Here is a 27,838-nt window from a genome sequence, read left to right on the forward strand (position 1 = left end):
CACAGATGATGCCCTTTCCTCTCCTGGCAACTGTGTTAGACTGCAGGAAGCTCTGGAGGGCAAGGACAGCACTGCCTCTCAGCTCTGTTGCTGGCCAGGGACAGGGCACCTGTTGCTGCTGTAATCCTCTCCACCTCAGGCCTGCCCGACTCAGAGCCCCTTGTCCATGACTGTGTAAATACACTTTATTTTCCATCTTTCTCGCCTGGGCGACATGTGGAGTGTGAACAGGCAGTGTGCAAAATGGTGGTGGGCAGTGTGGGTGGCATGTGGGACAGCCCCGCAGGTGCCTGCCCTGGTCCCCAGGCTTGGTAACACTGAAGAGTGGGTGACCAGGAAGGGGATACTGAGCAGGGGTCCCCACCCCAGGATGTGCCAGGGAGATTGCTTGTGATGGTACTCTACTCGAGGCTCCAGGAGCACCGAGGGGGTCAGCCCTGACAGTCAGGAGGCCCCGGGTGGGACTTGGAAAGGGTCTGGGGGGGCATCATTGGACTTTGGCACCGTTCTCAACTTGGGTTCAGCAGAGACTGGAGGAGGCAACTCTGCTGGGAAACTCCACCCATGGGCCTGACCCTAGCCTGAGGGTGGGGCTAGGGCCACAGGAAGGAAGAAAAGTGGATGAGGCTGAGGAATCTCAAGGAAAGAGTCCCCTTCCATCACTGGCCAAGATAGGTGATGCCAGTAATTCCCAGAAGATGATGGGGGGCTGGGGAGAGGGATCTCTTTGCTTCCTTATAGCTTCTCTGGCCCCAGAGAAGCAGGGAAATACTGCCCAGGCTTGAGCTGGCCCCTGCTGGCCACTCACACCCCAGGTGGTCCTTTACATAAGGGGGGACTTTGGTTTCTGCTACAGGGGCCACAATGCCTGCACCAGGCAGGAAAGCCTAGCCTGGTCATCTGTCCCTGGCAGCCAGGAGCTGGCTGATCAAGGGTCACTGTGTCCTGAGGGCATTCTCGTGGGGTGCTAATGTCCAGCCCAGAGCTGCCCCTCTTCCTCAGGCCTCTTCTAGCTCCTGGGCCCTTCCCAGCAGGGCCGCCCTTGTTTCTGAAGGAAGCCCACTCATCCAGTCCTGCCATCTCTTCATCGCCGCCCCTGCCCTCAGTGTGGAGGGCAGACCTTCCAGGTAACTGCTCAGGCACCACCCGTGGGACACGAGAGGGCCGGAGAGGTACCACCCAAGAAGGGTAAACACTGCTGGGGAGGGAGGGCCTGCCGGGGCCCTGCCCTCTACGTGCTGCCTCGCTGACTCGGCCCTGGGGTAGGCGGAGCCGCCGAGGCGTGGAGTTCTTAAGTGCGTGTGCGGAGTAGCAGGCGGTTGACTGCCCCGCGTACCGAGGCTGTGGCTTCCCGGCTCCGCAGCGGGGAACCGGGTCTTAGTTGTCCAGGCCCTGGCTATAGGGCGCGGCCAGCTCATCTGCGTCACTGTCTGAGCTGCCCTCGCTGTCCTTGGCGGGTCGCTCCAGACGTCGGAAGAAGCGCGCATCGCGCGGGGACAGAGGGTAGAGCGCGTCCTGTAGAGCAGCGCCCACGCCCACGCCGAGCAGCTCCTCGTCTGACGATGGCAGCGAGTCCTCATCCAGGTGCCGGGCCAGGCTCAGTCCATCGAAAGCCAGTGGATCCTCGAAGGGTGGCGGGCCCTTCAGCAGCCGCACCTGGGGCGGGGACCGGCGCGCTGGAGGGGTGGGCCGATGTACCCACGCCGGAGTCCAGCTGCCAGGCACCCTCCTCCCCCGCCCTCCTAGAAGCATCCTTCTTACTGCACCGACGCCTGGCCTGTCACCGGTATTCCCGAACGCTCACCTCCGCCTTCAGCTCCTCAATCTGGTCCTTGAGCTCACGGATGTACTGCGACGAGTCTGAGTGGTTCAGTTGGCCCTGAATGCGGCCCTCCTCCCTCTGCGGGGAGAGCCAGGGCACCTGCGGTCAGAGCAGGCAGGGCCCGGCCCCCAAGTCTGACCTCCACATCCCCGCCCAGAACCCCGCTCACCTGGATCTCCAGCTCCGCGATGCGCTGCCTCATCTCAGCCACCGCAGCCATGCTGTCCGCCTCCCGCAGACGCACGGCCATCACCTCTTCCTTACTCTGGGATGGGAGAGAAGGGGCTGTCAGGGGGGCGGCGAGGGCTGGGGCAGGGCCGGGAGGGCTGGGCAAGGGACGGCACCTTGCACTCCGCCTCGGCCTGCTTGCGGCGGCTCTCGCTGAGCTGCGTCTGCAGCCCCTTGTTCTGCGCGGCCAGGTATTGCAGCTTCTCCTGCAGCGCGGCGCGCTCGGCCTCCACGCGGTTCAGCAGGTTGCGGTGGATGTGGTCCTAAGGGTGGGAAAGAAAGCGGGACAGCGGGGATCACTGCCTGGCCAATGGGCACCAACACCAAGCACCCTCCCCCACGTAGGCGGGCTTTGGGGCCGAGCGCCCACCTGGGTTTCAAGTTCCACCACACGCTGCCGTAGCTCGCGACCCTCGGCCAGGGCCTGGGCCTCACGCAGACGCACGCTCATCAGCTCGTCCTGGAGTTCGCCCAAGACCAGCTTCCGCGGGGACTCCTTCCAGCGGCCGCCTCGGGACAGATGCGCCTGGAGCGGGGTGGAGGGTAGGGGTGTCCGTGTTCAGTCTGTGCTCAGAGGAGACCACAGGCCTGGGTCGTGGCCTTCCTCCAAGGGCTGCCAGAGGGGGCGCCTGGCCGCTCCCAGCTCACTGAACTCCCACCTGCCAGGTGTCCGATAGCTCCTGCAGCTGCAGTTTCAGCTCTCGCGCAGAGGCCACAGCCTCGCCCTCCCGCACCTTGAGCGCCTTCAACTCCTCCTGCAGCCGCGCCACGTTGTTCTCGTCAGGCAGGGAGCTGTTCCTCTGCGGGGAGAGAGGCCATCAGAGCCTCAGGCAGCTGAGCCCAGAGGACTGCCGGCCTCTGGACTCAGCTGGGGGAAGGGTGGCACCCTGGACCACAGGATACTCCCGGAGTAGGAATCAGGTGGATGGGAACAGACCTATCTAACCCGGGTCAGGTATCATCACCCCTAAAATGGCTGCCATAAGAGTACCTGCTCTCTCGTGGGGCTGTCCTCTGCCCCCATAAATTGTGGAGTCTCCTTAATGTTATTACTGAACACAGCGGTTAGACTCAGGGAGCCCACTTCAGGGCCTATGACCAGACCTGGAATCTGCCCCAGCAGGGGCTGAGAAGATTGGGTGGGCAGTACCCTGTGCTCCCCAGGCCAGGCCAGGGGGAATAAACAGACCCTCTACTTGGGAATAAATGGGCTGAGGGCCAGCCTACATCCTGTCCCAGCATCCCCAGGGCTCAGTGATGGGGATTTGTGCCCCAGCATCTTGGGCCAAAATCCTGGACCAGGTCCTCTTTGGCCCTTGTTTGTGTCTGGGTGGGAGGCAGGGCAGCAGGATCTATGAGATGCAGGTTTCCCTCCCATGTGGAGTGAGGTAGGAGGGGAAGCCCTGCTCTGGGCTGGAGATGGGGGCTAAGAGGCTGATGGCTCCTCACACAGCGGTGGCAGAGACATGTGTGTGTGGGGGGCTCAACAGTGCAGGCTGCAGGGGGCGGGCACAGCTCCTGCACCATGTGAGTGGATCCTGGGCCTCTTCCCTTCCTCTGGCAGCTTGTGGGAGAGTTGAGTCAATTCAGAAAGCAGTTGAGGAGGTGCAGGAGGCCTGATGCCCCCATCAGATAGGGCTGCAGATAGGAGAACCAGGGCCCCAGTGTGCCTCCAGGATAGTGTCTCCAGGCCCTCATGTGGAGACCATGGTGAAGGGGCAGGTGTCCAGTGGGCCCAGAGGACCCTGGGTTCAAAAGAGGCAGAAGCTGCCTCCTCCTAGGGTCTGATGGTTGGTGTGGGGGAGCACCCAGGCTGCCCCTTTCCTTGGATAAGGTCTTTTGTGTGTCCCCCAAAGCTTACTCAGGACCTTCAGCCCCTTCCCACCCAGTCGCACCTTCTCCATGTCCAGAACCTTGTCCTGCATCTCCCGCAGGGCCCCCAGTGTCTCTGTCTCCCGCAGCCGTGACTGCTCCAGCTCTGTCTCCAGGTGGGCCACAAAGTCCTCAGTGAGGCGTGGGTTCTCCTGAGGGAGGCAGAAGGCTGTGTTGGTCCCCAGCTGCAACTGGGGGGTGGGGCATCCTGGCTGGAACTCTAATGCCCTATGACTAGGAATCCTGTCCCTGGGGTAGCAAACTGGCCCATCACAGTCCCAGGAAAGCTACACAGGGGGTGCTCTGAAGGGGCTTTACATTGCTTCAGGATCCCTTGACACTATGGGGCTCTGATATCCTTAAGTACCAGTGGCCCTTCCTTGGCCTGATGGACTCCAAGCCCCAAGTGGTGCCCCTGCCAGGCTGTGAAGTGCCTCGTCTGGGCTACTTCCTCTTGCTTCTCTTTGGGTCTGGAGCCATGGCCCTGGTCCTCACTCATCTCTTCATCCCCGACAAAGTGGGAGCTTAGAGAGTCTGGCTGGGGCAGTCTGGTTCTCAGAAGCCTTGGTGCTGGGGTCCCTAGAAAATCTCAGGATGCCCCCAAGTCTGGGCAGCTCCTATAAGAGGGGAGCTGGGGAGGAATCAGTACTGGCCTCTGGGTACCCCCACTCTTTATACAGGAAGGCCAGGGGCTGAGGCAGGGCTGATTTGAGTCCTGAAAGCCCTACAGAGTGGCGGGTGAGGGCGTGGTCTGGACAGGCACCACCCACCCTTGGCTCCTGCAGCTACCTGCTGCTCCTGAAGCTGCCTGATAGTGCTCTGCGCCTTCTGCAGGTCCTCCGCTGCTGAGCTGCACTGCTGTCGCACTACTGCCAGCTCCCGCTTGATGACATAGTTCTCCTCAGCCTCCTGCGCCCGTGTCACCTGCCCCTGAGCACAGTGAGGATGGAGGACGGTGATCTTCTGTTTCCATCCCAGACCCTGCCTCGGGCCACAGAGAGAGGCCCAGAGAGGGTGAAGGAGGGGGGAAGTGAGAGGGGCAACGCTTCCCACACTTGGAGCCTGGGATGGGGTGTCCACTGTGGCCTAGGGATAGGCAGAGGCCCAGAGAGGATACCAGGAGGAACCTGGGAGGAACAGATTCACCCTCTACTTGTCAGGATCTGCCAGCTGAAAGTGCCAACATTCTCTTCTCCTTCCCAATTCTGACTCTTGGCCTCTGTCCCAGGTGAGGAGAAAGTAGCCCTAATCCAGGGTCAAGGGCACAGCAGGAGCTCTACCAGTTCATGCTGAGCCCTGGTGGTGAGGGTGGTATTCTGGGGACAGTCAAAGCCCCAGTGGCTCAGAATTCAGCTCCCCAGAGCCTTCACTGGGCTGGGATGTGGGATAGGCCAGGGTCAAGGCCTGGGGGCCTCTGCTTGCCTGGGGCAAAGACCCCCACTTTATACTTTCCCCCAACCAATTTGGGCCCCCCATTCCAGGCTGTGCGGAAGCTTCCAGATAAAGCCATTCGAGATGAAGTGGCAACAAAAGCAGGCAAATGAGAGAAGGTAGTAGGCTTGGCAGGTAGGAGGAGAGAGGAGCAGCGTGAGAGCACAGAGGGTGTATGGTAAGCTCAGCTCAGTGACGCACCAGGCCTGAAGCTGATACGCTCTTAAAGTCCCGAGCCCTCCTGGGCCCCTATTGTGTCCCTCCGGGAGGAAACTTTCTATCCCTGTGTGTGTAAGTTCATGCCAAACATACTCAGACTCTCCCCCACACCCGTGTTTCTCTCACTTCACAAGCCCCCATCCAGGAAAGCCTGTCTTCCTAGAAGTGAGCCCCAGCTGCCCCCATGCACTGTGCCACGCCTGCCCCCTTGCCCCCAGAAATGGCAGCAGCCAGGGAAAAGGTGGTTACTGGCTGTCATGTGCAAGGACCAGGGAAGGGACCAGGAAGGAAACTGGAGAGGGAGACAAAAAGCTACAGTACCTGGATTAACCTATCAGCCAGAGCAGCGCTCTCCTACCCGGCGGGCGGGCGAAGGGGGTTCCGAGCGACAGGGGGAGGAGGCAGAGCGGAAGGCACAGGGACAGGAGAGGGGAGAGACACACAAGAACCACTTGTCACTAATGCCATGGACTATCTCTAGAAGCAGGGGAGAGAGGAGTGAAGACCAGAGAACCAGCAGGAGAGGACCAGAGGAAGACCAAAGCCAGAGCCAGCTCCATCCTGGAGAGGGTTTGTATGAACAGGAAGGCCAGGGCTAGCCACGCTGTGGGGGCTACAGGGCTGAGGCCGACAGGAACCTCAATGCTGGCGATGTCGGCCTCACTATGAGTGAGGTGTCCTCCAGAGAGGTCTGGGACGGGAAATGCATTTTCATTTTGAGGGAGAGCAAGAATGGAGGCTGTGGGGCAAGAGCAATACAGTCCTGTCTGCCACCAATTCACTCCCTGTGGTCAGTGGAGGGTCAAGTGAGGACAAGGGAGGAGCAGGAAGTGGGGGCCCTGGTTCTGGGGCTCGGGTAAGCTGCCCATTCCACCCGCATCTTTAATGTGTCAGGGGCCAGGGTCAAGGCCAAGGCTCTCCATCACAAGTGGCAAGACTGCCCCCTCCTCCATTCCATCTCTTTTCCTTCCTTTCTTTCAAGGGTGAGACTTCCAAATTACAGGGTGGGGTATCTTGTGGCCCAGGGATGGGGCTCCTTCCTTAGCCCCACAGTTCTGCCTCCTTTCCCCCACCCAAGCTGCCCAGGATTGCTGTGTTTATAGTCCACCAAGTCGTGACTCAGCTCCAACCCCAGGGTTAATCATGAATTAGGATCCAAGGTGAGGTTTCCCCAGAGATCCCAGTGTTAGGGCAGCTCAAGGTTAGGGAGTTTTAAGCCACTCTTATTGGAGCAGAACCTGGGCTTGGGCCTAAAGTCTGCTGTGCCCTGTAAAAGTCCTGGAGGGTTTAGAGTCCCAGCTGGAGTCTGCGCCTCTCACCTTCTCCAGGGTCTCAATCCGCTGTTTCAGGAGCCGGTTCTCTGTCCGAAGTCTCTGTGGAAGGGGAGGGAAAGCACATCAAAACCTGCCTCCCATTCCTACACACATACCCCCATTCAACTATGGAGGAGGTTGAGGTCAGGCCTGTTGGGGGTCAAGCCACCTCCAGGCAGGACAGAGCCAGCATCTTATGTTCTGGGTCAGCAATTTCAGAAAACAGGGTCCATTCTTATTCAGAATGGTCCATTTAGAAAACATTTTAGGGGCTGGGGATGTAACCAGTGGTAGAGTGCTTGCCTATGATGTGTGCATTCGAACCCCAGCACTGGGGGATTGTTTTTTTTTTAAACAACTCTTCAGTAAAAACAACCTGAGCACTTCAGTAACTGTGTTTGTGGGGTAGTCAGCACCCACATCCTCTTCAGAAGCCTATTCCCAGCCCATGCTTGGATCTATCAAGGACAGAGCCTTGGAGCTGTTGGGTGAAGCTGTTGAGACAGCCCCATCCTCCGTGCTTTACCCCTGAGCTAAGTTCTCTGGGACAAGATCCTCTCACAATTTGGATCCTGTGTGCTGAACACGCAGGCTTCCTTCAGCTCCATGGCTACATTTCCAAGATCTTTTTGGAGACCTGCCCTTGCTTTTGCTTTCCATTCTATGCTGAAGGATCCTGAGTAGATATTTGTAGTTTTAGGTTCCCCCATGACCCTCTGGGAAGCAGGTGATATTGACATACATGTTGTATCTAGTCTCCCCTGCAATGTGGTGAAGAAATAATTTGGATCTGTAGATGAAGGAGGGTCCTGCCTTGTTGTGGGTCACACAGAACATTTTTCTGGGTTGCTTTTGGGGAGAAATGGTAATGGAAATACCTAGAACATTTCCAGGAAGCAACTGCAATCAATAATTCATGGACTTGATGTTCCTGACTTATGTCATGGTGGGGAAACTGAGTCAGAGAGGGCAGGGTCTTGCTCACGCCTACCAGCATGGCCAGGCCAGAGATGTTTCAGGCATAGGGTCAGGACCTCTGGGCCCTGGCTTGCTCTGCTTTCTCTGGCCTCAGCCTGGCACTGCACCAAGCAGAGTCATCCTTGGGGTGGGGGTGGGGGTGGGCAGGCTTGATCTATAACTCCTCTTTTCTGCTTCCTCCAAGGTAAAAATGAGCAGAAGAATGAGTGAGCAGTATGTGAAGCTATCTCCTAATCATGGGTTTACGTTTTTTTCTTTTCTGTATTTCATGATGCTTTGACATCTGAAACCTTGCTAATTCCAGAGACTGTCCCCTCCAGGACTAGTTAAGTCCTAAACAGATTGTATCTTCCACATAAAACCACCCAATCCAGAGCCAAACCTGAAGTCACCTCCTTTACACATACACGTGCACACACACACACCAAGCTAGTATTTCCCCATCCTAAATTACCCCAGGGCAAGAATGGGAACAAGAGGGATCACACCTGCAGGATAGAGCTGCAGAGATCATTCAAACTGCCTAATGCTGAGGCTGCTCACACTGGCCTGTCCTACCCTGTGGTCCTCCTGCAGAAACCACATCCAACACTCTAAGTCACGCTGTCCCCCTCACTCTCTGTGCTTCCTGACAGACCCTGGTTCTTGTCCTTATGAGCCCAATCTGGCATGGCCTGCCCCCTCCTCTTTTGGAGCTTCTTCTAAAAGCACTTGTCTCTGTCTGCTGTACTGCCTTATCCAGTTCAAACAAATCCCTGAGACATTTCAAAACAGCTAAAGGTGAAAGAATGGAGGGCAGGGCCCCATGAGAAGGCCTCTCAGAAGATTTTTCCAGCCTGGCAAATGGCTCAAGGGTCTGTTGTGTCCTTGTTCACTGCTGGGCTCTCAGTCACCTGATGGGAGTTGGCTCTTTTCTGTACATGACCAAGACCAAAACACGTTTGGACTGGTGCATCAGTCAAGCTGCCATAACCAAGAAAGGGGGATGCCCCAAACCCCAAATACTGGAATATTTCTGGAAACCATAGGAACAGGCTGGAACAATGATGCCTTCACTGCTTCTCAGGGATGGGTGGCAGGTGACCTGGAGTCTGATCTAGGTCTGCCCCTGCCCTATCTTGCAGATAGGGCCACAGAGACTCAGAGAGATGAATTCACCTGCTGGGGTCACACAGTTGGTCCCTGGTGAGCAGGGATTTGAACTTGGTTCCGCAGGACTCCCGTCTCAATCACTGCATAGTTCTGCCCCTGAAGAGGGCAGAGCCAGTCTGTGTGGGAATTTGTATCCCTGTCTGTCCCTAGCATTGGGCCAGGGGGCTCTCAATCCTGGTTGTGACTCTGGTATACAGCAGATACTCAATAAATGCTTGTTGAGTGAATAACTAAAATCATGGGTGTGAGGATGAAGCAGAAAAAGGCAAGAGGGGGCAGCCTGGGCTCAGAGGTTTTGCATGCTCAGGGAACTCACTGACCTTGAAGGGGCTGGTGGGCTGGACACCAGGGTACCAGTTCCCTGTGTGGGCACCCACACACACCCTGGCCTACACACCCTAGCATCTGGTCCCTGCCTTCCTTGGCTCTTTTCACTGTCCCCAGCCCTCAGAGGATCCCTCACTGCTCCCTCAGGATGATCCCCCTGCCCACCAGGTGAGATTCTGCCAACAGGCCTTCTGCACTGGACTCCCTGGATGGCTCCCCGGGGACCCCTTGCCCCTCCTCCCCTGCACATTTGCATCCAGAGCACTCTGTAGAGTTCACACTATTTTCGTGATTTATTGATGGTCTCCCCACGACACAGGGGCCCCACGATGGCACGGACCTTGACTGTCTTGTTTACTCTTGTGTCACCAGTGATGAGAACGTGCCGGCTGGGGCAGGCGCTCCCACGCCGGCCTGGCGGGTGAAGGAAGGGGCAGGTGGGCAGAGGAAGGATCATCAGAGCCTGCGGCCGTCTGCCAAGGACGGCCTGATCCTCCAGTGCACTGGGCAGGGCCGCCCTCTAGCGGCCAGCTCTGGAGGTAGGAGGGGAGCCCCCAAGGACGCGGCCCTGCCCCTCCCCCCGGGCCCGGGCCTCACTTTGATCTCGATCTGCTCCTCCATCTCCTTGCTCTTCATGGCTGCATACTCCTTCTCCAGCCTGCAGAGGGCGAGGCCAGTGTGATCACTGCTCCACCCCCCAGGGACTTTCCCTTCCCCTCCAGCACCCCAAAGTCCTGCACCGACCTCTTCATCTTCTTGGGGTTGTACTTGACCTGGTAGGCCTTGAGGACCAGCTTGTCTGGGCAGCTGTCAAACTGGTGGGGGATCACCCTCTGGAAGTACTGTGGGGACACAGGCGGTCACCGCCACACAGGCCCTGCCTCTGAGCCCTTGTTGCGTCCTGCTGCGTGAGGCATCACCGTGTCCTCAGCACAGGCCTGTCCTGTTGTAGCCGCTCAATCAGTGTTTGTGGAGCAAACCAGAGGCTAAGAAGGGAGGGCTGGCCTTCCCCCACTGCCTGCAGCCAGGGCTTCAGTTTCCAGAGAAAATCAGACTTGGGAAGTGCCTAAGGGTGAAGGCTGGGGGGCGGGGGCAGTCTGAGCACAGGGACATTAATGGAGGAAGTGGGTAGGCATGCTGGGGCCCCTGGAGCCTCTGCAAAGGGTTAAGGTAAGCCTCAGTGGACACAGCTCCTGCTCCCCAGCCCAGCTGGCCCCCTCTGGCAGTTGCGGACAATGGACGCTCGTGTTCCTGGACACAACCGTGGCCTTTGTGCATTCTTCCCTGAAGCACCAGCTGGAGGATGCTGGGAGGGGGCAGGGGCCTGCATGATGGGGAAATGGCCATGAGAGGCAGGTCAGCCATTCTCTAGCAGGCAGGGCCACCAGGGCAGGCTGAGGCAGGGCAGGGCAGGGCAGAAGGCTGCTCCAGGTGTCTTGCCTCTTCCTGTGCCCTTGGCTGGCCAAGGGGCTGGGAACCAAAGCCTTGTGGTTTGGCCAGGGTTACTTTGCCAGCAAGCTTTGGGGACCTGGAGTAGCAGGAGGGAGAGGGAGGGACCTCCCAGGGTTCAGCCTGGGCCTGTACCTTCCTCTCTCCCTGCTGCCAGGCTGCTGGTGCTAGATGGTGTCTGACCCTCCCATGTGTGTGACCCCTCCTACCCACCTGCCCTCCTGGCCTACCTGGGACATGCCCTCCATGTCCAGCTGCATCAGCTCCGTCTGGTTCACCTGCAGCAGGGCAAGGCCCACCCGGAACACGATCTCCAGGCCCTGCAATGTGGCCGCTGTGGCTGTGAGCCTCCTGTCTTGGCCCACAGGAAGCTCAGTCCCCTCCCCAGGCTCTGGCCCTTCCTCTGCCTGGTCTGTGGGCTGCTTGGGGTTTGTTTCCAGGGTGGGGTGTGACTTGCTGCATCCTGAGTGGCCTGGGTGGAGTAACCTGCAGGGCCCTCACCTCGTACATGAAGATGTCGAAGACACGAGTGGCAACGGGCAGGGGGAAGGTGGTGAGGAAGAGCGTGAGGAACCAGGACGAGGCGTACATGGACGTGTGGAAACTCTGTGAGCGGAAGTGGGTGTTCAGGTCCGGGAGCTGCTCCTACACGGTGGGGAGGCCCAGAGGGCATGGTGAATGGGTGCTGTCCACACCCACCTGGCTCCCTCCCACTCAGGGCTGCTGGGCTTCTGTTCCTGGCTTCTAGGAAACTTCCATGACCAGCCTAGGCAGCCTGTGGCTCCCCTCTTCAGTACTCCCTGGCCACTGTGTTTGGGGGTGGCCAAACCCACCCAGAGTTTGAATAGCATGAGGTAGGGTCAAAGGCAGGGGTGGCCAAAGCGGCAAAAGCTACAACACGTGGGACCTGACTGCTCAACAGCAGCTCATGGGGTCTCTTGACCACCACAGAGGGAGCTTCTGGGACTCAGGAGGTTAGGTTAGGTCACTTCCTAAGGTCATCCAGACGTGGAGGGGCTGTGGTTCTAGCTCAGTGGTGGAGTGCTTGTTTAGCATGTGTGAGCCACTGGGTTCGATCCTCAGAACCACATGAAAATAAATAAAATAAATGTATAAAAAATACATTAAAAAAAAAGAGGTGAAGCCCATGGCCCCTGGTCAGAGCTGTCATAGCTCACATTGTGGAAGGTGACTTGCTGGTTGCTGTGTCCACCCATGGCCCCCAGCATGCAGCTCTGTGTGCAGAATGCTCAGGGAATGCCTGTTGGATTCGCCCAGTTTCAGACTGTAGATAGTGGCAGACCCTGAGGAAACTGAGGCCGGATGAGGACCCTGGGCTTCCTCCTAGAGCAGGGGGTCTCTGAGCCCAGGATTTAAACTTCTGCTTGGCTGTGGGAAGGCTCAGTTACTCATTCTAGGGTGGGGGCTGCTTCTCAGTGAGCCTGGGCCCCGTACCTGGGATACCACCAGGCTCCCTGGTCCTCCAGGCCCCAGAAATGGGGTGCTCAGCTCACCTATTGCACAGTCCCCCTGCCATGGGCTTCCAGAGCAGGTGTGTATGTGTGTGTGTGTGTGTGTGTGAGAGAGAGAGACAGGGAGGGAGGGAGAGAGCGCACTTGCATGCGTGAACACGGCAGCTCTGTCTGCCGACCAGGAGTGGGCCCTTCGGGGACTGCTATTTATAAACAGAGTTGTCTGCAGCTCCTGGTAATCAGCAGCGGCAGGCAGACGACACTTTCCCTCCCTCTACCACTCCCAGAGTACACAGGCATGGGCCCACGGGCCCCGTGTGTCTGTTGAACCTAGTGTCTCCTTGGGCCTCGGCACCTCTGGGAGTCCCTGATGTGAGTGGAAGGTCCCTTCCTTGTCCCTCCAAGCATCTTTCAGGGCAGTGCCTTTGGAGCCCATGGTCCTCATTCTGCGACTTCTGGGCATGATTTCTCAGGCTTAGAATTTTTAGTCTAAGAAATTCCCTGGGACAGCCTAGGATGGCCACCTGGCTGGGGTTCCCCGTCCTCCTCACCTGCAGCATGTATTCAAACTGGTAGATGCACAGCCCCAGCTCGGCCATGCTGGGCTTGAAGAGCTCCCGCAGCCGGTATTCCTGCATCAGCCGCACGAACACGCAGAAGGCCTCCTCCTCAGGCATCTGGGGGTTTGGGCGGGGGGCTCTGAAGGTGGGCAGGGTAGCAGCAGGGGCATGCTTGTGGCTCTTGGCAGAGCCCTGGTGTACCTGGGGCCTGTTTCTGTTCCACTTACATTTAGTGGACACTGATACCCAGCTATCTGGACCTGCCACACAAGCCACTGGTAAACAGGGTCACTGTTGTTTTATGGAGGGGAAACTCGAGGCTGCAGTCTCAAGCCTCAGCAGAGTGGCCCTGCTAGAAACAGTGGAGCTGACCCAGATCGGGCAGCTGCCAGAGCCCATGTCTCACCCACCGGGTGGAGACACCCTTCTGTCTACTCCCAGCTGTCTCCCCTTCCCCTTGTCCTAGGCCTCTGGTTTCTCTGGAGGAAATCCCCAGGCCCCATAAACACCACAATGGCTGATCTAAATTCCTGGTCTGAGGTCTCTCCCAGTCCAAACCTGGAGGCTGCTTCTCAGGCCCCTTTCTCTATCCTGGACTGTACAGTGTCAGGACATAGCCAGGGCAAGTGCCTGGAAGCTCTGTGTCAACCCACAGGAGTTTTGGCTTGGGAACTGTCAGGGTTCTTGGGTGGCTGGAAAGGAAGGTTCTGACCTAGGAGGTCGGTGGATAGAGAGAAAAGCCTGCTTGTGTCCACCTCCTGGAAGTGCAGCCCGGGGAGGGCCTGGTCCCAGGCTACCTACCTGCATGAGGAGCAGGCCTACAATAAAGGCGCTGCCCTGGCAGTAGCCCACCTCTCGGTCCACCAGGGAGTATGCCTGGAAGGGAACAATGTGGGGTGAGTGCCGAGTACCTCTGGTCTGGCAAAATGGGTCCATGTGGGGACTGCCCCTCAGGTGGCTGCGGGCCGCTGGGCCTCACCTTCATGACGTTAAAGAGGACCTCCTGGCCGAGGCTGTCTTGGCCCTTGAAGAACTCATGCTCTGGGTAAGTACGTGCAATGTCCCTGCGGATCAGCTTCTCGCACGGTGAGGACATCTTGAGCAGCTCTGAGTATTGGTTCTTGACTGGCATGTCCGTGGCACTGCATAGGAGCTGCCACACAATGGCCCGGAAGTGGTGCGGGATGCCCTTTCGGATCAGCTCCTGCCACAGAGAATGGCCGGGAAGGGGAGGCTGGGCTAGACTCAATCCCAGTCCAGCTCCTCAGCTGTTGGCTTGCCCACACCTCCTCCCATGGCACAGAGGTTGCTGGGCACTGTGCACAGACAGTCTGCCCTCGCCCAGTCGTGGATACTAAGAACAGCAAGCAAACAGCCTCCTGAAGCACTGAGGCCTCCCTGTCCTCACGCCCAGTCTATACATCTCTATTTCTGCCCCTTTGCCAGGATTTGGCCCCCTGGTACTACCTCATAGCTGAATGACCTCACTGCCCTCGCTGCCTATCTGCCCAGGAGCCCAGCCACCCCCCGCCCCCCGCCACCTTGAGCAGCTTCTCTTTCCGGCGCCGCCACTCTTCCCACTCGTTGGCAATACGGCCCCACAGGATCCATGTGTCCTCCTCTAGGTGGCTCAGGTTGGAGGAGGCTGAGGAGCTGGACACCAGTGAGGAGCCACTGTTCCGCCGCGAGCCATTCATGGAGCGCATGGACTTGGAGTCGGCTTCCAGGAGCCTGAGCAGGAAGGGCCAGTGGTAAGGTGACTCCCTGGAGACAGGGGTCCTCTGGGGAACTCACACCCTCCCCTGGGGACAGGTCTCAGAGGACACCAGGGACTCAGTCCATGTCATTGTTGCTGAGCAACCTTGGCCAGTGACCCAACCTATGTGAGCCATGGTCCTCAAGCACTAGCCCCAGAGAGACTTCCATTTGCGGGTTCTTATTCGATGACAGGCACTGGCTGAGCATCATGTGAGTGTGTTTCATTAACTCTCAGACCAACCCTGTGGAGCAGACTTGGGGATGATCTCCACTTTAGAGTGGGGTGTAGACAGCGAGCCCTGGCTGAGGGCACCCAGCCATTGAGGAGCTGTATTAACTCTGCCTTTCTGGTGCTTTGACAGCTGGGCCTTGTGTACCCTGGAGGGAGAGAGGGATGGTCCCTCCCAGGGATAGCAGTTCCTAGAGATAGAAAATGACCTGACAGCTGGCAAACCAAGCATGCGGATTTCCTATGCAAACCACCCAACCCAGAGCCCACACCCCGACCACTTCCTCCATCAGGCTCTTACTCTGTCCACTGTTCACCTGCCCACAGCACCTCCACGCCAGGTGCTAGACAACCAGGGACAGCCTCGCCTGTCCTTCCCATGGAGACCACCATAGAGGCCCAGGGCCCACATTCTCTGCCACCCCAGCTCTCTCTGCCTCCTGCTGATGGGCCCTAGTACTTTCCCTGAATGGTTCGGTGTGCCCGCTCCTCTTGGGAACTGTGAGTTCCAAAGTACCCTTTCAGTGGCCACGAGGTCCTAATGACTATACCTGAACAATGACAAAGTGGGCATTCTGGGCAGGAACTGTAGCTCAGTGACAGAGTACGTTCCCAGCATGTGTGAAGCCCTGGGTTCCATTCCCAGCATCACACACACACAAACCCCACCCCCAAAAGTCCCCACATTCTAAGACAGGGGAAGGATGGGGGAGAGGAGTACAGCTTTAAGCTCTTCTAAAAATGGCTCGGTTAATGAGCCAAACTCATGTGATCTCTCAAAACCTTGGTCTCCTCATCTGAACAGGGGGACATTGGGGTTGGGAGGATGAAAGGAGACACACACTGTGTCTGGTTGTAGCTGTTACCTTGCACAGCATGGGCCCAGCTCTGAATGTGAGGGGTCCCGAGAACTTCTGCAAGGGGCCCAAGCTGCACCCTGAGGCCCCACCTTGGCCTATAGGCCCCTACTCACCGGTTTTGCTCTTCAAGCTTGGCCAGCAGCTCCAGCTCATCAGGGCTGAGGTTCTCGGAATCGGAGGTGGGAGAGCAAGTGGGGGCTGACAGGGCCTCCTGGGATGAGGAGTCAGGGCTCAGAGTGGGGCTCGCCATGGTGGGCAGGCTCAGCAGTTGAGAGTGGTGCCACGTCACAGCTCTGTCTGGGGGCCGAAGATGCATACAGTCAGCATTGGCGGGGGTGTCCACACTGCATGCTGGCTCTGGGCCAGGTGAGCCTGTGCTCCCCTTCAGAACACTTCCTCATCTCTGCCTTCCTACTCTGACCTGCCACTTGGTGCACCCCTGGCCCCTAGATGCCCCAGACCAGCTGATGGCCAGGTTGGTTCCTTCTCTTTTGGACCTTGGCTACAGGGATCCCTGCCAGACCGGAGCTGTCCTGCTGATCCTACGCATGAAGTCCGAGGCTCAACTTAGTACCCTGAGTCTGTTGCAAGGCCTGGGGCAGGTTTCATATTTGAGGTCCCAAGGACCCTGCAGGAGGCTTGGGGAACAGAAGACATTGCTTTGGCAGCCCTTCTTGACAGTGGTCTCTGTCCCCTGCTGTGCCTGCACTGGGAGCCCTGCATCAGCATCTGACCTTCCCCATCTCATCAACCAAAGTGGGCTGCTGGCACAGCCACAACATTTATTCTCCACTGTTAATTGTCTGGCGCTGCTGATGGCCGGAAGAGTTGACTCCCTCAGGGCTAGGAAGCCAGTGACGCGTCAAAGTGCTGGGAAACTGTGTCCTGGCAGCCACACAGCAGCACACACAAGCTCTGATGGGGATCCTGATCTTGGCCTGCCATCTTCCTGGGGTGGTCTGTTTGGCCCTTCCGGGGTTTCAAGGACACTGGCCTTTTACCTTCTGTCAACCTGGTGGGAGGCAAATTAGCACTGTGCTGAAAACCAAGGCTCTGGGTTCAAATGGACCTGTGTCTGAAGCCTGGGTCCCCCTTTACCAGCGGTGTGACCTTTGGCCAGCCATTCCTCTTCTCTGGTCTGCAAAGCCCAAGATCCTACAAGACCTCCCTCAGAGGGTGTCTGTGAAAACCAAGCGTGCTATGGCACATGAAGTGTTAGAACAGTGCCCAACACTCAGCGTTCACCCCATAAATGTCAGTCAGTACCATCCATCCTGGGGCCAGGGCCAGGTTTCACTGGGAGCCAGGCTCCTGGGTTTTGCCATGGACTGTGTGGGGGATGCTGGCAAAGTTGGTATCTCCCAATAGGAAGTTCCCAGGGTCAGAAATGGCCCTGGTATGGAAGGCAGAGGCTGGGAATGGTGTTCCTTCTGTCCAGCCATGTTTCTTTCTGTTGAGCCAGTCCAGTACCCAGGCTCTGAGAAGATAAGGGTGCCAGGGTGGTGGAGGCAAGACAAAATCTCTGCTCCTGCCTCACTCTTTGCATGGCAGCTTCATGCCCACACACCTTCCTGTGTGCTTTGTCCTGAGTCTGCTGCCTAGGGATGTCACCTGACCAGGCTCATGGGGTCCCTGGGGAGCAATGGAGTACTAAGAGGATTAGAGAAGATCACTTTACACCTGCTGGCCATCCTCAGGTCACTGGGCACCTTCCCATAGCCCAGATTCAGCCCCGGACCAATGTTTGGGGACCGTGTTGGGCTGGACTTCACCCTGGTCATGTACTTGTTTCCGTCCTCCTGCCATGTTGCCCTGTCATGGGGGTGGGGTGCACCATTCTTTTTTTCAGCTTGTAGGGAGCCCAAAATCCTCCTTCCTCAGGACTGTGGCTTCCCAGGGCTATTTGTTCTAAGCCCTGTCCCTGACAGCCCCCCTAGTCTGTTGGGTGCTAACTCTGGATTTTGATAAGTGGTAGGAACCCTTCCATCTCCTGGCTGGCCAGGGTCCACTTGCCCCAAAGACCAAGCCACGATGTACCGCCTAACCAAGAGTTAATCATTCCTCAGAGGGGGCAGTGCGTGCTGTCCTGGGGCCTCCTGCAGAGTCAAAGTCTGTGGCAAGTGGGGCCTTAGACAGACAGGGCTGTGGACAAGAAGTGCTGAACAGAAGGAACTTTCCAGGCAGGAAGAGACTGGGAAGGCAGCACCAGAGCTGGGGGAATGGGGACGAGGTGGTAGAGGTGAGGATCAGGGCTGGACTTAGGAAGCAGTGAGAGCTCAGGGAAAGAGCAGAGGTGGCTGGGGTGGTGGTGTCAGAGTGGTGGTCTGGGCCCACCTATCCCTGCTGAGCAGAAGGGATCCAGACTCCGAGCGGGTTGGTCCTACCTTCCCTCCCAGAGAAAATGGTTTAGCTCTGTGTTTCTGATAAAAAACCCAAAGCCCAGGGACCACCCACTGGCAGAATTTGTTCAGCTGTTTATCACATATTAATGTGTTTCATACAGGAAATAAAATGTATTAAATACACAGGGATGAAATTTACAGCCTGAGAGGCAGGAACTTCTGATCTCTCCGGAACTTTTTCTTGACTCATCTTCAGACTCTTTAAAACCACCCAGCCCCGGAAACCATCCTCCTGAAGCCTGAGTGTGCACACAGATACACACATGCTGACACACGCACGTACTCTCTCTCACACCACCCACACCCACTCACATCCATATTCATTCACACCCACAAACTCTCTTTCTCACACACACATAGACACTGGGAGGCACATCTACTCACACACACACAACAGATACATACACTTAGGCATACACAAGTACTCAAGTACACAGAGTTGAGAGTGGTACAATGTCACAGCTCTGTCTGGGGGCCGAAGATGCATATATTCAGCATTGGAGGGGGGGGTTGTCCCTCCAAGTGGGGCCTTAGACAGGGCTGTGGACAAGAAGTGCTGAGCACACACGCACACACACACACGCACGCACATTCACATTCACACACTCACATCTGTCCACATATGCCATTCACCTCCCTCCACATGCACATGCACACATACTCTCAGGTATACATATACTCATTCACATTCACACTTATACACACTCCTACACATTTTCACACTCACACTCTTACACGTGCACACACAGCACTCTCACACACCCACACTCACATACACATGAACACACTTCCTGCATCATCCAGACTTTGCCACCCTGGGAGCTGAGTAGGTTTGGCTTGGGGGATGGCTTCTGTTGTCCCAGTCATGTGGCGTAAGCCCTTGTTTCTGGCACTAACTGGGGCTATCTGAGGGCCTGGCACTGTTGTAGGCAGGGGACATGGAGTGGAGCAAGGTGCATGAGGCCCATCTCCACAGGACCTGAAGCCATTCCCTCTTCCCTGCCTGCCCGCCTCTGAGTCTGGAGACTCAGAGTCTGCGTGCCCTTAACCCCAGTGCTTCACCTGTGCCACTTCAGGTGCCTGAAAGGTGGATCTCGGTTGCAGAGTGGCAGTGGGCCTCCAGACCCTGTCCCTGGCAGCACTACCACCTGCCACACCTCCAGAGGGCAGTCCGCGGCTTCTGAAGCTGAACCAGGACAGAGGGCAGGAAGAGATGGTGCTGAGAAGGCCAGATGGGAGGGACCTTCAAGTTCCCTTTCCCTGTCCAGGGCATTTGGATGCTGCCGGTCCCACTTCCTCCTTCCTGAAGTTGCTCTCCCACCTGGTTAAAGAGACAGTGCTCCTGCTTTTCCTCCCACCTCTCTGGCCAGGGTTTCTTAGGCTCCCGTGTGGCATCTCTTCTTCCACAGTTCCTGTGTGGGCCCTGTCCCTTCACATCCTTAGGGATCTCACTCTTGGAGCTTAAATGATTAAATATATATCCACAATTATGAACCCCTCATTTCCAGTTTTTCCTTTCCACTAAGCATCGGCAAAGATTGCCAGCCCACCTCCTAAAAGCTCCATCACACCCCTCCTTCATATGTTTCTGTTTTCCCCACCAGAGCAAGAATCACCCCTGCCCTTCCAGAGTGACAGAGGGAAGAGATCAAGAGATAATCACCCAAACTTTCTATCACAGGTTGAGATAAACGCTAGAAGTATGGAAGGATGGAAAATAGCAAGCAGTTCCTCAAATACTTAAACACAGAGTTCCCATATGATCCAGCAGTTCCCCGCCAGAGGCCTACCCAAGACAATGGAAAAACCTGTTACTATACAGAAGCCTGTACATGAATGTTCACAGCAGTACATTCACAACAGCCAAATAGGGTACACACCCCAAATGTCCATCACTGGATGAACGCGTCAACAAAATGTGATTCTTTGCACAACGAAATCTTAGTCAGCCACAAAAAAGAATGGAGCGCTGACACTAGCTACAACATGGGTGGACCTTCAAGACATTACACTTAGTGAAAGAAAGCCAGGCACAAACGGTCACAAATTGTATGTTTCCACTTAAATGAAATATCCAGAATAGGCAAATCCATAGAGACAGAAAGTCGATTGGTGCTTGCCAGGGGCTGGGAGAAGGGAAAGGGAAATGACTACTTAATGGGTTTGAGGCTTCCCTTTGGGATGATGGAAATGTTCTAGAATAAGATAACGATGATAGTTGTACAACACTGTGCATGTGCTGAAGTCATATAAGTTACATGCTTTGAGGACTTGGGTTTTATGTTATGTGAATTATATCTCAATTAAAAAGATAAAGGATGAGGTGGGCTGGCAGAGGGCCCATTGGGTAAAAGCAAAGTGGAGTGACTCCAGAAGAGGCTGGAAAATTCTGCAGGGGCCAGAGCCTCCCCTGACTGGTCTGTGGGCTGGGGCAGGAACCTGCTGGGTTTGCATTTTAGGAAGAATCTCTGGACCCCCACATGGGCATGCTCTTTGAACCCAACATTCCTGAGGGAAGGAAAGCGGGCTCCTCCTTTCACCTGGGCAGCAGGGCCACATCTGTCTACCCACCCACCAGGCCGGGCTGGGCCTGGGTATTCCCCTCCTTCCCTGTCAGGTTGCAGAGTAGTCAAAGGCCACAGTGGATCTCATTGGCTCCCTCTCTCTAGCCCTGCCACCTCCTGCCTGGGCCCGGGAAACACCCTCCTTGTTGGGGCTCTGTCCTATCTGTTGCACCCAGATGGGCCACTAGGGCAATGTGGAAAAACAGTACTAGCTGTGTCACTCACTTGACCCAAACCTTTAGTGGCTCCCTGATGGCAAGGTGGAACCTGGACCTTTTTATACAGGCCAGTGACCTTCCCAGCCACAGCCTCCTGCAGCCCTGCTCATACTCCAGCTCCACCCCCTGGGCACTCTGGTTTGCTCCTGCCTGTTCTTGCACACTGCTCCCTCGGACTGGAAAGGCATTCCCAAGACCTGGTTCAAGCATGCTTACCTGTCAACCCTGTTCCCTCCAGGGTCCTGGATCACTTCGCTCTCTCCCTGTAGACATCCACCCCACCTCCACCCAGCCTGACTCGTGTTTGGTGGCAATGACTTCTATACCTGCCTTCCTGCCCTATGGGGTCATAAATGTTTTGAGGACAAAGAGCTATCTTAATTTTCTACTTCAAGCCCCTAATACACTATTCGGCATTCACTAGTAAACATCTGTTGAATAAATGAAGACAAAAATTTCTGTGCTGTTCAGATAGGTGATCAAGGTCAACGTCAACAGTGACCAGTCATGAGGATATTATGTGCCCTTGATAGGATGCATGGGAAGGACATTCACCTTAGTGCTCTTCCTCCCCCAAACCTATCACCCGACTCTGGCCATGAGAAAAACAGTGGGCAGATCCAGATTAGGGGACGCTCTACAAAACACCAACCAGCCCTCTTCCAAACTGTCAAGGTCATCAAAAACAAAGAAAGCCTGAGAAATTGTCTCAGCCCAGAGATGTGTAAGGAGACGTGATTACTAAATATTATCTGGGATCCTGGAGGACTCTTAGGATAGAAAAAGATATTAGGTAAATTGAGGAAATCTATAAAATATGGACTTTGATGAATAATTATATATCAACACTAGTCCATTAATTATAATAAATGTACGATATTAATATACAATATCAATAATGGGAAACTGGTTATGGGATATATGGGTACTCTACGATCATTTCAGTTTTTCTATAAATATAAAACTATTCAAATAAACTCCATTTTAAACTATATATACACACACACATATATGTGTGTGTGTATGTGTGTGTGTGTATGTATATATATATATATATATATATATTTTTTTTTTTTTTTTGCGGTTCTGGGGATCAGACCTAGGACACCTTATACATGCTATATCTAGAATTAGATAACGATGATGATTGTACCACACTGTGCATGTGCTGAAGTCACATTGAGCCACATCCCATTCTAAAAATAATAATAAAAAAGGTTTTGTACCAGTGTGGCTAGTAAACAAGGGCTATAATGCATGAGAAGTGCCATACTGAACAGGGGCCACTTGATGGTGCCTTGACTAGGCAGCAGGGGAAGGAGGATTTGAAATTGGATTTTTCACTCCAGAGCCTTTGTCCTAAACCCACCCACCATGTTGCCGCTCTCTCCACATTTTTATTTTAGAAATTATATACGTAAAACAGAGTGCAGTGGGCACTTAGTAAATCAGTCATTATTTTTCAACAGGGAGAGTGAGCGAGTGTTCATGAGCCATCTTTCACAAAGCATTTGGCATTTTCAGAGGCAGGAATAAAGACCTCAAATTCCCTTTCAGTTTTGGCTCCCTTCCTTCCCTCCCTCTCATTTCTGATCCTTCTTCTCCAGTGACTACTGGGCACACAGACTCAATTCTGGATCTGAAGCTCTGAAAGATGCCATGTGTGCCCAGCCTGACCAGCAAGCAGACCACCATGTCCTGGCTGGCTCCAATCCCTGGGGAAATGGCCTGCTCTAGTGTTCTGGGTCCTCTTCCTTGGCCAGGGGTGAACTGCCAAAGGCTGAGTGACCCCAGGAATAATAAGGATGGCAGCTGGAATTCGGAGGTCACTGTCTGCCCTCCTCTCATCCCAGTTCTGCTGCTGCTCCATGCTGCTCTGAGAATTTATACATCCTTGCCCTTGGAGTGTGGCTCTCTTGGCTTCACATGAGGCCTCCAGAGCCAGCAGCTAACCCTTCCTTCCCTAACCCCTCTGTGATCTTGGGTACCATGTGGTTGGCCTCAGTTTTTAAAATCTTAAAATAGAGCTAATGCTGGTAGCTGCCTCACAAGTTTTGCTGATAGAATAAATGGGTTTTAACTTGTCTTGTGTTTAGGACAGGGCGTGGCCCACGGTTTTTGTTCCCTCTAGATGGAAAGTTCCATGAGGGCAGGGACTGGAGCTATTTGCAACATTTGCAGGATGAATAAATAACCTTCTCCTGCTTGGCAGGCCTGTCCCTCATGTGGTGACCCTGTTAAGGATTAAATACAGCAAAACTGCAATCATTTATTATTCGTAATAACAGCAGCAGCAGTAGCACAAACCTTCAGGCTAAAACCTGAGGGGTGAACCATTATGACCTGTGGAATTCTTTTAGATCTAAAATAATAATAATAGTAATAATAATAAGCTGACTATCCTGTATCCTCACCAGTTTATTTTATGCTACCATAAATTTCTCATTTCTCTATATCTTAGTGTCCCTAAGAATGACAAAGGAAGAAAATTAAGGCTCTCATCAGGTCTTCCAGGGGCAGGTAAATAAGAGAAGTGGCATCTTGTAAAGGTTCTTGGCTCTTTGAGGCCAAGATGGTGTTTTTGGTTGTTGTTTCCAGTACCACCTATGGATGCTCACTGGGCAGACCGGAGGGAAGGAGGGAGGTGGGCTGCCCTGCTTTTAGGAGCCCTCAGAAGCAGACAGATACCACCTCTCTTCTCTTTCAGAAACAGTTGAGTAGGGAAGCCCATTAATTACTAAAACCGAACAAGTCTCTGCTGAGCACCCTCTACATCCTTGTACTCGCTTGGGACTCAACTGTGAAAAAGCAGACAAGCACCCTGCCCTCCTGGGAGTTGTGTGGAGACAGATCTCAGTGAAGTGGTCTCACAAGCACACTATGGTATGCTTAGAAATGGAGCTAAAGAGCAAGTGAATTGTGCTAAACGTGACTTTCAAATCCCCTTCGAAGGGTTGGATGCCTTCCCTAACCTGGGGGGCTTGTTAGTTCTGACCTCCCTCCCTCCTGCAGCCTGTGTTTGGCTTCCAGAGATGCTTGCTAGAAACTTTCCTCAAGGGAGTGAGGTTTGCTGCCTTCTCTAAGTTCTTCCAACCTCGGGTCCCTTTTGCCAGGGAGTGCCCCACAGTGTGCGCCCATTGTGTGGATGGCATTGGTGACACCAAGGCCCATTTGATGAAGCCCATTCAACACGGCATGCAGGAAGTCACACATCTCTGAATGAACCACGCTAGCTCCTGCCTCCTGGGCCTCTGTCCAAGCACTTCCGTTGCTTGGAACACCCTTCTCTGCCACGCCTGCCTGGTGACTGCATCCACACGTCACCCCTGCCGCGCCTTGCTGTGCTCCGGGGATGTGCCAGGCCCTTTTTCTGGGCTCTTGCGGCAGCACTCTGCACATAATCTGTCTCATGCCTTTCTACCACAGAAGTTGGACGTGATGGCAAGGGTATCCGCTGGAATCCTGGCTGCTCCAGGTTGTTCGGAGGATTAAATGAGATAATATGCAAATGATGCTTGGCACAGGGCCGAGCACATGGCACAGGCTTGATCAATGTGTGTTTCTGGTTTCAGCTCTCATGCTGGCTAGCACAGCTTCAGATGTAGGCCAGGGGCCACATTTACATTCCTTTGTACCCCAGCACCTGATTCAATTCTCTGAAGGGGGTGGGGCTTCACCCATAACGACTGGCATCTACATTCTGCAAGAGGAAATTGAAACATATGTTCCTCCTCGTCTTCCTCGTCCTTCCTTGTCCAATCTAAGCACAGACAAAGACACAGATCCATACCCTCAGGAGAGGGTAAAGCTGATTTTGCACAACTCACAGGCTCTCTTTGGGAGCCTTCTTATGTTTTCCTACAGAGTTCACGGTCCAAGGTGGGAAGCCTTCCTACCCTACTGCATTTGTACAAAGTCCCACCCTGGGGAGGCTCTGGAGTTTGTTTCCCAGGTGCCATGTGACCTTCAAGAGTCTTTTCATCCACTCCTGCCTTCAGCAAGTGGAGAGGACAAACCTCTTCCAACCCAAGGTCAAGGGTCTATGTGGAACATTAGGATGACCTGTCAGCAGCCCCCATCTCCACTCTACTCCCCTCAGTCCTCCCTGAGGGTCTCTGCATGGTCACAAATCCCATAGCTAATTATCTCTCATTCTCATTCTTTCAGCTCTTATTCAAGAGACTCCCCAAAATATAGCTTAGCCCTAGAGAGAGAGCCATTATCCAGTGAGGCCAGGGACCAGGGAGGCCTGCGCTAACACCCACAGGTGGGTGACTATCTTCAAAGGCCCTACTGTCTCCTTCCACAAAACACCACACCTTAACCTCCCTGGCTCCCCTGAAGTACAAAATACTGTTCTAAGCACTTAACTACCCATTTTTCAGATGGGGAAGTTGAGTCTCTGAGCCAAGATGAGCTTTTTCCTAGGCTGTCCAGAATCTGCTTGTGAATATCCACAAAGAGGCTGGTGGAGAGGGAACTTCTGGGCATATTTATGTTGTTAGAAGGATCCTAAACACTTGGTGACCAGGCTGTGCTGGGGCTGGATTGATCTGGATTCCTCCTAATTCCCTGCAGTCCTAAACCACAGCATCTTGCCAGTTCTGTGATCTCCTCTCCTCTTTGTCTTGCCTCATCCCTTGTGCCAGGGCCAAGCCACCTGTGATTCCTTCCAAACCACCCGCAGTCAACCGCAGAAGCCCAGGGGAACCCACAGGTGGGACCCCAGGACAAGAGCTGTGAGGCAGCAGGCTGGGCAGGAAGAGCCAATACAACCTAGAAAGAGGCAGGAACATGGGGAGATCTCAATTGCAGCGGAGAAGACCGCGTAGAGCTCTCCCTCATGCTCCACCCCAGCCTCTTCAGCACATTTTTCCCTTCTGAAAATATTCCTTCACAAAGAGCTTTCTGCTTCTGGCAGGTCCCAACCCAGCCCTGGCAGATCCCAAATGTCAGGATAGCAGGAAGCTGTTCTGTTTTGGTCAAACACACTGGTGGTGGGTGAAAGAACTCATGAGGGTTGTCAGGTTAGCCCTGATGAGCGGCCTGGATGGCTGTGCTGGCTCTGCCATATGAGGTCAGCAGGCCCAATGGGGTCAGGATGCTGGTCCTACCAGTCTGGTCAGACCTTCAGGATCAGGGTCAGAAGCAGTTGGAACCCCTTCCCTCCCCACTGGGGGTGGGCAGTGGTTCCTTTTGGGGCACTCTGTTGTAAGAGACAGTGAGCCTCCTTCTCTTGGTAAAGGGAAAATATGAGAGAGATGGATAGGAGGAAAAGGACTGGGGTAGGTGCTCTCAAGGGTCCTAGGAGACTCTGGGGTCCTGATACCCTTGAGGCCCCAGTGTGGGTGCTGGTTCAGGGAAGCTGATGTGGAGGGCCAGGACATCACTTCACAGTCTCCCAAGTCTGCCTGAGCTGGAGGAGCTGTTGGGGGTTCTGGGCTGGGGGGATACAAAAGGTGTGTAAAAGCACTGAGCAGTCTCATGTGTGTGTGACCGCAAATGCCTGGGTCTGTGTTGGAGCTCCTAAGTTTCTCTGTGTGTGTTGGGGAATCTGTGACCCTCCGTGTGTTTGGGGCTCCCAGAAAGATGGGTGGAGAGGGTGTGTCTATGGGTGGGGAGGGGGGCTGGTTCAGGATATCTATTGGGAGGTTCTGAGCATGAGGGGAGGGAGGGTGGATTTCTCAGGAAGCTGGGATATAGATGGGTCAAGATCAGTGGCAGTGTGTGGAGCTATCAGAGTGTGCTGGGAGGACCTTAAGGAGTGATTTTTAGGGGTGCCCTTGGACATAGGGGACTTTAGGGGGAGCTGGACCAGCAAGTTAACCTGAGGCCTATGGGTAGAGGTAGAAATCTCAATTCAGTCGAAGCAAGGATTCTGTAGGGTCAAAAGGGAGGGATAGGGCCCTGAGGCTGGTCTCCTTGGGGAGAAGAGGGGGGCAGGCCAGGGGCAGAAGATAGGATGTCAAGTGGAGGGGCTGGGGGACACGGAGGCAAGGGTCGTGCAGATAGGAGGGGTCCTGAGGGATGGGGAGAGGGTGGGCAGGGGTCCTGGGCTTGTGGGGGCGGTGGTGGGGGGCGGGTCTGCGGAGTGGGGGATGGGGATACCCTGAAGGGGCTCCTGGGAGAGGTCCTGAGGGCCTGTGGAAAGAGTGGGTGGGGGTCCTCGGTCTGCGGGGACCCCACGAGGAGGGGACAGGGTGGGGGAGGGGGAGCCCTGCAGGGGCTCCCGGGGAGGGATCCGGAGGGATCGGGAACGAGGGTGGGCGGGGGCTGGGCCCCGAGGGGCTGGGGCTGGGGATGCCGAGGTTCCCAGCGCGGGTTCCCGGGCAAGATGGTCGGAATCGTGGTTCGGTCCGGCCCCCGCGGGCCGCAGCTCAGAGCCGCCGGCCTGAGCAGGCGCCCGGGAGGCCCGGCCCGCGCCGCCCTACCTGCGCTGAGCGCGCCGCCATCGCCGTGCCGAGCCTCGCCGTCCCGGGCCGCGCCGCCGGATCCCTGCCGCGCCGCTCGCCCTGCAGCCCCGGCCCGGCCCCCTCAGCCGCCCCCCGGGACCGCGGCCGCCGCCGGCTCCGGCGCTGCCATTTCACCCGCTGACAGGAGCCGCTGCCCCGCCCCTGAAAGCCGAGTCAACCAATTCGCCGCCCCCAGGTATTCTGGCTCCGCCCACCGTCCAGGAGTGACGGGGTATCTGGCCAATCCGTGGCCATTCCGTGAGGAGGGCCCTGGCTACGGTCAGAAGGTTGACGCCTCTGAGGAGAGAAGCGAATTGAAATAAGGGGAGCGGTGAAGGACGAGTGTTTTTGCCTATTGAAATGAGAAATCCAGTTGATCAACACTTGAAGGGGCCAATAGCGAGTACAAGGGGGTGTGTCTCTTAGGGAAGGCTGCGGCCCCAGGAGCTCTAGGCAGAGGCCGCCAAGCGTTAGGCACTAAGCCCCGCCCAGAGCCGAGCTTTCTGCCCAATAACGAGACGTCCTGCGATGT

The 27,838-nt window shown here is 55.5% G+C and overlaps 1 protein-coding gene across 3 annotated transcripts; it reads right to left on the reverse strand.

Moving 5' to 3' along the window:
* Window positions 1-167: 167 nt before the first annotated feature.
* Window positions 168-27,414, reverse strand: Evi5l (ecotropic viral integration site 5 like). Of its 3 annotated transcripts, none has more exons than XM_046443846.2 (20): window positions 27,286-27,414; window positions 15,784-15,967; window positions 14,365-14,554; window positions 13,803-14,027; window positions 13,625-13,699; window positions 12,815-12,940; window positions 11,293-11,436; window positions 11,022-11,111; window positions 10,087-10,184; window positions 9,940-10,000; window positions 6,892-6,945; window positions 5,894-5,926; window positions 4,712-4,852; window positions 3,946-4,074; window positions 2,710-2,850; window positions 2,421-2,576; window positions 2,167-2,313; window positions 1,992-2,087; window positions 1,805-1,900; window positions 168-1,656 (listed from the first exon to the last, which is right to left on the reverse strand). In XM_046443846.2, exons 2-20 carry the CDS (start codon window positions 15,918-15,920, stop codon window positions 1,378-1,380), a joined length of 2,418 nt encoding a protein of 805 aa, XP_046299802.1. In that variant the 5' UTR covers window positions 15,921-15,967; window positions 27,286-27,414; the 3' UTR covers window positions 168-1,377. The 3 variants fall into 3 exon arrangements, with proteins under 3 accessions (XP_046299802.1, XP_046299803.1, XP_046299804.1); XM_046443847.2 differs by lacking the exon at window positions 27,286-27,414 and adding an exon at window positions 19,135-19,546; XM_046443848.2 differs by lacking the exon at window positions 5,894-5,926.
* Window positions 27,415-27,838: the final 424 nt, after the last annotated feature.

This window comes from Marmota monax, unplaced genomic scaffold (assembly GCF_021218885.2).
Source record: "Marmota monax isolate L192 unplaced genomic scaffold, Marmota_monax_Labrador192_F-V1.1 WCK01_AAM20220418_F8-fsc00102, whole genome shotgun sequence".
NCBI lineage: Eukaryota > Metazoa > Chordata > Mammalia > Rodentia > Sciuridae > Marmota > Marmota monax.

Bases quoted from the DNA above. Each gene is read 5' to 3' on its own strand.
- Evi5l (XM_046443846.2), bottom strand. From the start codon at position 15,920: ATGGCGAGCCCCACTCTGAGCCCTGACTCCTCATCCCAGGAGGCCCTG. The intron at 13,700-13,802 runs GTGAGGCCCAGC...GTTCCCTTCCAG, and splicing joins TCCTCTTTAACGTCATGAAG to GCATACTCCCTGGTGGACCG. The intron at 1,901-1,991 runs GTGAGCGGGGTT...CTCTCCCCGCAG, and splicing joins TCGCGGAGCTGGAGATCCAG to AGGGAGGAGGGCCGCATTCA.